Below are 13,303 nucleotides of genomic sequence, written 5' to 3'. Positions count from 1 at the left end.
TATGTTTTATATTACAACTCAATACGAAATACATACTAGTATTTAATAAATTTCTATTGAGTGTGAAGTCGCATTTAATAAGAACACTAACAACACTTACTGATTATTTACTGTGTGCTAGGCATTGTTCTAAATGCTTTCATGAATTAACGTATCATCTTCACATGCAGTTGTAACAAATAATACAGAAAAATCTATATATTCTTCACCAGTTTCCCCCATTGGTGACATCTTGTATAACTGTAGTACAATGTCAGAACCAGGAAATTGACATTTATACAATCCACAAATCTTACTCATATTTCATTAGCTTTGTTCCATCACAGAGGCTACCCTTTTATAGACACAGCCAGCTACCTCGCATACCTTACTTGCCCCTCGCCCTGACCTCTGAACCACTAATTGGCTCTCCATTGCTAAAATATTATCATTTTACTAATGTTACATAAATGGAGTCATACAATATGTAACCTTTTGAGATTGGCTTTTTTTAGTGCAATATAGTTCCCTTGAGTTCCATATAAGTGTATTAATAGGTTTTTAGGGGCGGCCAGTTAGCTCAGTTGGTTAGAGCGCAGTGCTCTTAACAACAAGGTTGCCGGTTCGATCCCCACATGGGCCACTGTGAGCTGCACCCTCCACAGCTAGATTGAAACAACTACTTGACTTGGAGCTGATGGGTCCTGGAAAAACACACTTAAAATAAATAAAGGTTTTTTAAAAATATGTTTTTAAATTATTATTGCTGAGTAGCATTCCAGGGTATAAATATACCACAGACAGTTTGACCATTCACCTGTTGAAGGACATTGGAATTGTTTCCAGTTTTTGGATATTATGAGTAAAGCTGCTATAACCATATATGTACAAGTTTTTTTGAGAATGTAAGTTTACATTTCTCTGGAAATACTCAAGAGTAAAATTGCTAGGTCATATAGTAAATGCATGTTTAGTTTTATAAGAAACTACCATACTCTTTCCAGAGGGGCTGTGCCATTTTACATTTGCACTAACGATGAATAACAGATCTACTTTCTCTACGTGCTCACCAGCATATGGTGTTACTACTATTTTTTTCATCTTAGACATAAGTGTGTAGTGATATGGCATTGTGGTTTTAATTTGCATTTCTTTAATGGCTAATGATATATCAGTTATCTTTTCATGCTTATTTGCCATCTGTTATATCCTCTTTGGTGAAATGTCCCTTTGTGTCTTTTGCCCATTTTGTAATTGAATTCTTTGCTTTTTTTTTTTTACCTTTGAATTTTTAGAGTTCTTTGTATGGATATATGGTTTACAGATATTCTCTCCCCGTCTGTGGCTTGTCTTTTTATCTTTACAGGAATTTTTGTAGAGCAAAAGGCTTTTTTTGTTTGTTTGGTTGGTTTTTGATGAAGTCAAGTTTATCAGTATTTCCTTTTATGGATCTTGCTTTTAGTGTTAATTTCTAGACCAGTTTTAAATTTATATAACCTGAAGTTCATATAGACAAGTGAACTTAGAGAAAATATATTGAAACTAAAAGGAAATAAAACTTGAATCTGCTAAATTGGAATAGTATTAATTTAAAATATCAGTGTTTTAAAACTGTTGATCATGGTTGTGGTCTGTGTTTTAGGATGTGTTTAGGTGGCTATGTGTACTATGATTTTGCTGTACATATATTTTATCTCAAAAAAATCTGCAGTATAAGATATCTCCATTTACACTTATGCCTATATGTGTGTACGTATACATACATAATTATTTCTGTTTTACTGTTGAGGAAACTGAGGTTCAGGAAAATTAGGTAATTGTGCCCACGGTCCTATAATAAATGACAGAACCTGGACTTGAAGCCAGTTCTTGCTGGCCAAAAAGCTCTTTAATAACTGTCATATTTTTTGTTGCAATATGTACCTTATGTAACTCAGAAGAATCAGACTTGATCTTAGTGATGTGGTTGTACCTGCTACATAATATTAAAGTCCATACATTGTCAGCTGTAGTAAGTCAGCATTGCTTGTTTTTTGAACTTTAATGTTAACCTATTTGGCTATATTGGAAATGCTTGTAGACCTTTTCCCTGTATTTTATTTCTTAGATATAAAACTGATAACATCATGATTAGCCTACACTGATGTGTAGTCATAGCTCACATCTATAAGAATTTAAGTGTCACTCTTGAACTGTCAGTTTAAGAAAGTATGTAAGAGTCTCTAAAATGTTACAAATTTAACTTAAAGTTTTTACAAATTTGGTTCTTCTGCTTCTGGTCATTGTATCTCCAAGGTAAATCAACAATGTAATAACTTCCTATTGGAAAAAATTATTGCATTGGTGAGGGTGCATGACTAGAGGAGAGATGGGAACAGCCAGCCGGCAGCACCCCAATTTTATATTTCATTTGGTATACTTAAGAAGTGACTAACATGTATTTTAAAAAGTAACAGGGGCAGTTTCAGAGATGACTTTACCAAGTCATATTATTTCTCATGAGAGAAAAATACTCTTTCTTGGAAGTCACTGAAATAGTTTGCATATTTACAAATAAACGGTTAGATTAAGTAAGTATTGGCTGTATTCCTGTTACAGTGGCCTTCTTGTATGTCACACTGACATTCGGGTTACCATGGTGTTGTGAGCATCGTCTGGTTTCATGCAGACCGAACCAAAGACGAAAGAATTCATGTTCGTGGAGTTTTTTGTATTTTTCAAATTCTTGCTATATTCAAAAAGAAGGTAGTTTTAAAATGCTTCCTAGCATAATTTAGTCTTCTCTGCTGAGCTCCAACTTAAATTTAATGAGATTTGTTAAGAAATTTGTGTGAATTTACCCTCCATTCTCCTAGCCCTTCAGGATCTCTGTACAGTCCTTGCATGCACCATCTGTCTGTGGAGGGCTTTTGTTTTAAGGGTAATTCCCGAAATTGAGTATTTTCCATGTTTGGTGTGACTTACTCAGACACTTAATTGATCTTCTTTAGCATAATGAATTATTAAGAATAAGAATAAGTTTTGGGGGTAGGGAGGGAAAAAGAATATAAGTTTTTAAAGGCGTGCTAATCAATATTAAACAAAATATTCGTTAGATTTTTGATTGAGGTATTTGGGTCTTCGTCTTTTCGAATAAGGTTTTTGTTATATGAGAAACAGCACTCTACTTGGATGAGAGTTTTCTTGGTTGCCATTCACAGAATTTTCTTAGATTAGGTTAATGGTACTCGGGCTTCCCTGCTCCCCACAAGCGAAGAGCATCATTATAAAGGTTGTCATACCTTTATTATAACTGCTCAGAATAGAAAAAGAAGTACAGAGAAATCATAGGCTATTTTTCTAGGAATGGGGGTAGAAGAGAATTTCTGGATTTAAGACTAGTTGGCCTTTCCTGTTTAGCATATTGTTTTATCATATTATTATATATTATATGTTGTTATTATAGCTAAGCCATCTCACAATTCTGTCCCTATGTAAGGAGCAATTGAATGTTGAAAAGATTTCTTTGACTTTGCCGAAAACGTGAGTATTTTCAGATGGGACTATGGATGATACCCTTGAACTTTTTTTTAACTGAGGGTACAGTCCTGCCCCTCTCTCCCCACTGGCCTAGTCCCAGTTTTCACCACATTGGCCTGCATCAGTCAAACAGCCCCTCACCAATCATTCTGATGTTACCTCTTAACCAAGTCATTGTACACAGTGCTGCTTTCCATTAGGCTTCAGAAAAAGCCTCTTTCATCACGTCACTTCCTTTGCTAAAAAGTCTTAAAAGCCTCTTCATTACTTGGAAGATTGAAAGCCCAAAGTGGGTGGGGACTATTTTAAATTATTACTTCATTCCCTTATTCATTTCTTTCTGCTCTGAAGTCCCCTAACCTTTATTATCTTCATATAGTTAATCCTTGATTGTGCATAATATCTTTCTCAGTTTCATTTTGCGTGAAAAGTATGAACTTCCTAAATTGAAGGGTATTATTCAGACTTTAAAAAAATAACTAGTTCAATTATTGAAGTGATTTGCATTATAGTCTATGCCAACTAATGATCAAGGTTTTAGTTTTCTATAGTTTTTTTCATACTTGCCACAGACACGCAACTGTATTAGTGGAATACCATTTTTAACAGTTGTTATATATCCACTGAATGCACAGTGTAAAGCTAGGAGAGATAGCTCTCACATGCTTGCACCATGTGTATTTTTTTTCTTTCATTCTTCTGTGCGTCCACACTTAAAACTAAATTGTGTTTTACCAAATCTGTAACAGTTCTATCGAAGAAGTTGAGGTTTACCTCTGTGATAAAACAAACGAACTAAAAAAACGTTGTTTTTAATAGCCAGATAGTTGAGATCATTTTGTTACAAACTATGAGGTATTATTCGGTACTTGTAGGTTTTTATGCGTTTCACTGCAGGAAGCTTAAAATACAAACCGTCTTAAAATAACAGTGAAAAAATTGGGGAAGAGTTTTTATTCTCTTGACCATTTCCTTACTTTGTGCGTGGAGCAGTTTCTTCAATTATTTCCACAACAAACTTAAGAGATAGGGAATGTCCCAAATTTCCAAAGAAACAGAGTGCAACATCATAGAGGTCATAAACGGTAGCGCTGTTCATAGATTGGCTGATGCCAGAGCCTCGGCCTCTGTGTCAGGGCAAGGCTTCCACCATTGCTGACAGTTTAGGAAAATGAAACTTAATTTTAAAGTGGGTAAAATGTTGAAATTATTAGCAATAAGTTATGACATAGTTGTCAGAAGAAATGCTGCATCAACAATTTTGAAAAATTTTGAACATACAGAAAAGTTAAAATAATAAAACAACTAACCCTATACGCTTCATCTCCATTCACAGTATATAAGACCTGGTCTTATTTTCGGGGAAACATGGTATCATACCTGAGAAATTTGACATTAATTCAATAATGTTATCTAATGTTCATTCCTCGTTTCCCAAGTTATTCTAAAAATATCTTATAGCTGATTTTTAAAATTTCCTTCTCCAATACAGTATTCAGTCACAGTCTGTTTTTTGTATTTAGTTGTTATAGATACATCAATCTCTTTTAAACTTTTTGTATTGTTTTATTCTTTTAATGCCTTTGAAAATTGTTTTTGAAAAGTCCAGGCCAGTTGTCTTTAGAATGTCACCCATTCTGGATTTGTCTGATTATTTCCTTATTATTAGATTTACTTGACTTTATGTTAAGCGTTTTTGGCAATAATACCACATTTGTGATATATGCTTCATATTCCGTTATATCAAAAGGCATCTAATGCCAACTTTAAATTTCTGATCTGTTAATTCGAAATTCATAGCAACAAAGACTTAATTGTTTGAATTCTTTATTCATTTTTCAAATAGACAACGACTGAACGGCCTTTCATTCAGAAGCTTTTTCGTCCTGTGTCTACAGATGGACAATTGCATACACTAGGAGATCTCCTCAAAGAAGTTTGTCCTTCTGCAGTTGCTCCTGAAGGTAATATAATCAGCAACAGTAAAATATTTCTTTCATTTCTCTTTATTACTGAGGTAACATAAACATTCTGTATTTATAAATCACATTAGTACTTCAGGAAGATATTTTCATTATCTTATAGGGAAAAATCTTTTAAGTAGAATCACTTAATATTTAATGTTTGGGGGGACCATTTCAGTATTTTTTTATTAAATGGTGACATTGGTTAGTAAAATTATATAGGTTGCAGGTGAACAATTCTATAATATGATAACATCATCTGTATATCACATTGTTTGTTCCATACCCAAAGTCAGATCTCTTTCTGTCACCATATATTTGACCCCTTTCACCCTTTTCTACCTCCCTCCCACTTCCTTTTTCCTCTAATCACCACTGTACTGTTGTCTGTGTCTATGAATTTTTGTTTGTCTTATTTGTTTGTTGCTTTCAGTGTTATATCCCACATATAAGTAAAATCAAATGGTTCTTGATTTTTTCCGTCTGATTTATTTCGCTTAGCATGATATTCTCAAGCTCCATCCATGTTGCCGCAAAGAGCAGTATTTCATGTTTTCTTATGGCAGAGTAATATTGCATTGTGTATGTATACCACATCTTCTTTGTCCAGTCATCTAGCAAAGGATACTTCAGTTGTTTCCATGTCTTGGCCACCGTGAATAGTGCTGCAGTGAACATATGGGTACATGTATCTTTACAAATAGATGTTCTTAAATTGTCTTCTTATCACATCTTTGGTGCCCTGGGTCTTTTATTTGTGAATTCAATTCTGGTAAATATTATTTTTAATCTTGCATTGTGTTTCTTCATTGTAAAAGAATAAGGTAATTTAAAAAAATTTTTTGTACCTTTTCTTTAATCAGATATGCTTGCCTTTCCTAGCATTCCTATGTATCTAACACTTCTGCATTGCATAAAGACCAGTGAGGGGGAGAACCGGCAGAACCAATACCAGAAGAGATTGATTAAAAAAATAGATCATTGACGACAACTCAAAATTACTGAAATTGAACAGGGTTCATTGGTTCAAGGGTTATAAATGTATTTGATAAGGTCTTACTGTCATTTGTCATCACTGTACGCTATTGTCTATTAGACCATAGAGTCAAGGTTTTTGACGGTATCTTACACATCCTTGTATCTCTAATGCTGGGGTTAAGGGTTTACTCAGTATTTCAGTTACTGAATTCATTCTTCGTGTCATTACCTGAAACATTCTTTATGATCATTAAATCATAGCATAATCAGTATGAAGTTGATTATAATACTGTCTTAGAATCCTAATCTATTTTTATTGCTATATAATTTTAATTTTCAGTAAGATTTCAGTTAAATAAATTTGGGGGCATTTTAATGATTTTTATTTTTAGTAAATTTATAGTGTTCAGTCATCACCGCAGTCTGGTTTTAGAGCGTTCCCATCACCTCAGAAGTTCAGTGGTGCTTGTTTGCAACTAATCTGTGTTCCCACTGCCAACTGTAAACAACTGCTAGTCTGCTTTCTGTCTCTGTAATTTTCCTCTGGGATGTTGTACATAAATGGAATCATACAAAATTGCAGCTTTTTTTTCTTTCTACTTAGCACACTGTTTTGGGTTTTATCCAGTTTGTAGCATGATTGATTCAGTAGTTTGTTCCTTTTTATTGCCGAATAGTATTCCATTGGATATATATGTCATATTTTGTTTATTTGATAGGCATTTGGATTGTTTCCACCTTTTGATTTTTATGAATAATGCTGTTGTGAACATTCACGTACAGACCGTTGTATGGACATATGTTTTCATTTTTCTTGGGTATATTCCTAGGAATGGAATGTCTGGGTAGTATGCTAAGTTTTCTTTTAGTTTTTTAAGAAACGGCTAAACTTTTCCAAAGTGATTGCACCATTGTACAGTCCTACCAGCAGTGTATGGGGGGGTTCTAGTTTTTTCACCTCGTCTCCAAAGCATACTTTTTATCTTATAGCCATCTTAGTGGTTGTGTAGGGGTATTTTATGGTGTTTTTAATTTATATTTCCTTAATGACTAATGACATTGAAAGCGTTTTCTTGTACTTATTATTCATGGATATATTTGACGAAATGTCTATTCAAACCCTTTTCTCATTTTTTCACAGATTTTTTTTTTGTCTTATTACTGAGTTTTCAGAGTTATTTATATATTCTGGATATAAGTCCTTTATCAGATACAATTTGCAGTTATTTTCTCCTAGTGTGGCACTTGTCTTCATTTTCTTTTGAAGAGTAAAAGTATTTAATTTAGATGAAGTCCATTTATCAAGGTTTTTATGTGTTGTATTCAGTTAAATAATTAAAAATTGTTTTCTGATAGATAATGCATTTATATAGTTCCTAAATGAAATAGTATATAAAGGAATACAGAGAAACGTTTCTCTTCCAAGTTCTATCCACCAAACCATAACCCAGTTCCTCTCTCCAGAGGCAATCAGTGTTGCCATTTTCCTGTATATCCTTACAGAGATAGTTGAGTACACTTTAGTTTTGAAGTTAAGTCATAGAAATTTTGCCTGGGATACTCCCAATAATTTTTATTGATTCAGGAATACTTACCGTTCCAGTTTATTTTCTCAATTCTGTAAGGGTTTGTTTAAAAACAAAAAAAAATTTTAATGTGTTTTGCTACATTCTTGAAGATTTTGGAATATAGACTAATTTTTCCATTTGAAGTATAATTAAGAAATTAATCTTTTTTATTATTAGCAGAAATGGTACCCATAAGCCTCATAACTGTCCCCACTGTTAGCATTGACTTTCAGTTATTAATTTCTCTGCGCTGTATTTTTTTCCTCTGTTTTTGAATACTTGGTAGTATTTTAAAGAACATTGAAATAATGCCTTTGTCAATTAAGAGTAATCGAAATTTAAACTAAAGCTTAATTTTCAAATGGCTACCTTATTTTTCTTAGATATTTTTTGACAATCTTTCAAAAACATAATGTCATTTAATATACTTTATAGGATCCTTGAGTGAGAATATCACAGTGAAACTCAAAACCTTTGAAGAAAACTGTTCTACTGTAATGATCTCTCTCTCCAACCGGCGGCACACTTTGTCAACAAATACACAAAATGATGAGAGAAAACTTACTAGAGAAGAGCAGGAAGAAATTGGGTATTAATTTTGTATTTGACGTCTTTTAGGAATAATATAACTGTAGAACCTTAGAGTTATTCGTTCATTCTCTTAATTTTTTTAGATGATTTGCTAAAGATTTTTTAGTTACTTAATGCAGAACTAGGTTTAGAACTCAAGTCTTTATTTCCTGGGCCATTGGTTTTTCCACATTACTATGTTACTATTTATTTTTGCCTTTACTTTTTCAACCTTTTAGCTTTTTTGTTTCGTTTAAAGTAACATTCTGAAATGTTTGCTTTTCCCTAAGTCTTTATTCTATAATTTGTGTTTAGTACCTAATCTCGCCTATGTGCTGTTCTCTCTTACAGTATTTCCTGGTATGGTCTTAGGAACCTGAATTTCTGCTGTTTTTATTTTGTTATTTCCGAGTTCCTGTATATAATTCTGACCACTCTTCTTGATGGATTTTTCTTTCAATTTATTGGGGTGGGATTTTTTTTTTTTAATGGTGGCTGTCACATTCAGGCATGTAAATTAAAAGTAGTCACGTGGCTTGAGCTGACATACTATCAGAACACAACCTCATGATCTCTTGCCATTCCTACACCCAGATCACAACAATAAATGCAAGATTAACATGGCACTACACAAGAATGACACACAAATTTTGTGAGGTTCTTTATTCTTTTAAAGATTCTCTATTCTCTTCGAAGTTTTTATCTTGCCGTACCTGGGCATCTGTTCCTGAAGAATACACAATGTGACTTCCCTTGTATTTTTTCTTGAAGAGGGGCAGTTAGGTAGCCACTCACAACTTAATCCGTAATCCTTCCTCTTAGGTGATTTCAGGTGCTGTGACAGACTTCCCACCCAAATTGTCACATGCTTATATCAGGGAACACACACCCATACACACACATCATTGAAATGATATAAATAGCACCTATACTTCTGATTGCACCTTTAGTACTAGGAGGAAGCCACATTTCTAACACCAATATCTTAAATAAAAACTTTTATTTACCTCTTCCTTTGGTCATCTCATATCGAAAATAAACTGTCATTTCAGGATCTGTGTAGAATATCCAAAACAAGTCACTATTTCAGTAAAGAACTGTTTACTGTCTGGTTCAGTACACCTGTGGCATTGTCAAATGTGAAGCATTTTGAAACACCTGCACCCAACTTAGGTTGAAAGCGAAAGACTTTAAGATTGGGTGTGTATGGATAACAACTGGCTGTCATCACACGATAAAGAGAGAAAGTACTTCATAAAAGTTATGTGGCACCATTGTCTGCTACTCCTTACAACAAGTGATTCATACATGAAGGAATTTTGCCTTATTTCATCACATGACGGTACAATGTCCTAATAATTATGAAGACGTGCTTTAGGTCACTGTTCTTGTGGAGTAACTAATGATGCTTTGTGTGTTTCTTTTGTTGTTGTTGTTTTATAAGTGGCCAGAGGAGTTGGCCAAGTTAGAGGTAACAGGAAGTAACCAAAGGTGAGCTCAGGTAAATTTTTTCTGTGGTGTCAGCTTTCGTTAAAATGACTCTGGGCTAAGCTTCTGTACCAGACCTGAAGAGTGAAGTATTTTTTTCTTTGTTCATTAAAAACAACATACAAAAAAAACCCAAAAAACCAGAAGTTTAAAACCATAGCTTTTATTCTTTTACTTGGGAGAATACAAAACACCTTTAAGTTTTGCCCAATCATATTTTATTTCCCAGTTTTCCAATGTAATGTATAAAAACCTAGTAGGTTATGCATATGAGAATTAAAATGTCTATTCTTGCTTTTATAGATTTATTTCAAAGTTCTAGTTGATCAGTCCTCTGTAACAGTTGGGCCGCTTTAATCCTAAACTTATATTGATACTGTACAAGTGAAGTGGATGTATAATTTGCCATTCCATGCTAATTCCATGGCAAATTAGTAAAAATTCCCTGCATCTTTGTTACCAACAAGTACAGTCCTGTAGTCCCATTCCCATTTCCATTCCTGCCCTGCTCCCTGGAGATTTATTTACTTTGAGACCCTTCCCAACTATTATTTTAACTTTCAGTTTCCATTTGATGTTATAGATTTCATTGTTTATCATTCCGTTTCTTTGCACCATACTGTCTTCTGGCAGTGGGGATATTAAGATGTGTAAGACATAGTGTAGTCCCTGATTTTAAGTAACTTTGGTCCAGTTGGAGTGAACAGAAACATGTACCGCTGTGGTGTGTACAGGAATGAAGATACGCAAAGAATACTAGGAAGCTCCTAGAATGGCTATCTTATCCATTCTGAAATATAATAGGTAGTGAAGACTGAGCAAAGTCTTCAAAGATGAGCAGAAATTAGACAAATGAAAAGGAGGGACCAGGTCACATACCACATGACCACTGTAGAAGCAGAATCCTTTACCAGCTCCCCAGCTGGTTGCTAAGGGGTAGTATCTGGTCTAAAATGTCCTTCTCCTGTTTGCTGAGGGATTAGCCATATTTTTCTACTTCTCTCCTATAAATATGCAGAAAATTTTCAGTGAAGTCAGTAATGTGGGAAAAACACTGAGGAACCAAGTGACTTAAGATTGATCTATGTTTTGCTTAGTACATCGAAAGATTATTTTAACAACTTGAGGCTAGGGGGGTCATAGTATCCCGTTTAGTAGTGTAACTGGAAATTTATATTTCTCTATTTTTGATATGCTGTATAAGAAACCACAGAATAGTTTCACAAAAGGTAAGGAAAAATGGTGTATTCACATTTTTTTCTCCTTTGCTCTATGACATGATTAGATTGTATTTATAAAGTGACTTTACTGTTTGGTGTTATGATAACTTTTTTCAAGACATAAAGCAATTAGAGAAAAGAAATACGTATGTAAATCTCATGTTATTTATCCAAGGTAAATCTTTTGATTTGAAGTTTGAACCAGCAATAGTCATTTTTGTCAGCATGATGGCACTACTCCCAAAGAGGTGGCATTGCAATTTGCAAACTCATACCACAGAAACATAAAATCTACAACACCCCCCCTCCAAACTTTGAATTTGTTTTCATTCTAGTATCACTTTGTACCTTCCCACTTTGATTTGGAAGATCATTAGATCATTTAGTAAGTTTTGATTTTCTTGAATGGATGCAGGTTTCTTAGTCCATAAAATAAGGATGCTTCCTACTACCGTCCTCAAAGGATGGGGTGGTTGTGGGGTTTAAATGAACACTTTGTTTAAATGAGATTTCATAATCTCATATTACTCCAGGGTTTTACAATTGACATTTCTTTTTTGTTTTCTTATGTTTTTGTTAGCATTTTTCACAAATAAATGTACTCATACAGAATTTATGGTTAGTAAGGAGTTGTGTTTTTTCCTGTTGTGGCTTGTTGATAAATCCACTCTGCAGAGACAAGTACTTGATGATGTTCAGTCTCTGCATAGCAGATGTAAATTATGGTGAACTCTAACTGTAAACTGATACTGTAACCGCTTATACTTAGGTTATGGAGAAAGTTCCATGCCCCTGATTTTCACTTTTTTTAGAAATGAACTTCTGGATGTGATTCGAAATGCCAGAAGTGTGGCTCTTTTAAGGATGAAATAAGCTTATTTCACTAAGGCATCTCCACAGTTACTGTGGCCAACTTGCTTATCATCTACTGGGTAAAGGCTACAGGTCTGAAGGTGTTGCTGCTAGTGAAGTTTTTCATTGAAAACTAAGCAACAGAACGCACGTTTATTTCAACTTTCTAGCTATTGAGTTACTGTGAGCCAGACATGTGGGACTGGTCACTGGACTCTAATAGAAGCCCCACCTTTTCAGTCCCATTCTAACTTTCTCTGCTCTTCATTGTTTTCTGTCCCTCGTTGGATGCACATTTTATGTTAAAAAAAAAAAAGTGATAAAGTGATACAGTGTCATTCACAGTGGAAATTCAAAGAGTTCTTCAATGGTAGCCCTCATAAGCAAAGATCTTCTATACTCAAGTTTGGACAGAAGCAATTTGTTAGGTTCAGTTTTCACTTGGTAATTTTATCTTCTTAAATTTAATATTACGCCACCAAATTCTCAACTAAAATGAGTCAAATTCTTTGCCTTGATTGTTTCACTCACTATACCTCCTCCTTCTCTGTGCTCTGTCCCCACACATGGGTAGCATGGACTAATCTTGGTGATACAAAATCTGTTAACAAGTTAATCCATTGACCTACCTCTTTTCTAAAAGCAAAGAAACAATAAACTGATTATTTTCATTATTCTCCGTTAATGAAGATGAGATTACTGGTTCTGTCAGAAGATGCATCTTATTTCCCTCAATTATTGTTATCTAAATTTCAAGAAGTTAAATGAATTAACATGACTTTTTCAATAGTGGGAACAGACGATTAAGATTTCATCGTTAGCACTTCAAAACAAAATTCCTTTAACAAAATAATAACACATGCAGGCGATTAAAAGCTACTCATTTCTTCATTAAAACAAGTCCTGTGCAGCCTCAGTCTGGCCATATATATAAACAGTGTAATTATCACCTATATTTTAAATGAAACAATTCTGAAGTATTCTGTAATTCATACTTGACAAGTATTAATGGGCTCTATTACTCCCTATTAGAATTACTGGGTCATTTTATGAAAGCAGATCAAACATTTGAACCTATATTTTCGAAGTTTTATTTTTGGGTGGGTTAAGTGAGCAAATTTTAATTTCTAGCTTTTACCACATTTTTATCTTATCAGGAGGCTTT

At 34.0% G+C, this 13,303-nt stretch overlaps 1 protein-coding gene across 3 annotated transcripts in view; it reads left to right on the top strand.

Moving 5' to 3' along the window:
- Positions 1 to 13,303, top strand: part of ATG5 (autophagy related 5) — a 111,391-nt gene that overhangs the window by 89,515 nt on the left and 8,573 nt on the right. For all 3 annotated transcript variants that reach the window (XM_033103095.1, XM_033103096.1, XM_033103097.1), the window contains one exon: positions 5,345 to 5,462. In XM_033103095.1, the coding sequence (XP_032958986.1) occupies positions 5,345 to 5,462 (118 nt within the window). The remainder of the gene's footprint in view (positions 1 to 5,344; positions 5,463 to 13,303) is intronic.

This window comes from Rhinolophus ferrumequinum, chromosome 3 (assembly GCF_004115265.2).
Source record: "Rhinolophus ferrumequinum isolate MPI-CBG mRhiFer1 chromosome 3, mRhiFer1_v1.p, whole genome shotgun sequence".
Lineage (NCBI taxonomy): Eukaryota > Metazoa > Chordata > Mammalia > Chiroptera > Rhinolophidae > Rhinolophus > Rhinolophus ferrumequinum.
The sequence above is the reverse complement of the archived record's forward strand: the minus strand, read 5'-3'. Positions and strand labels throughout refer to the sequence as shown.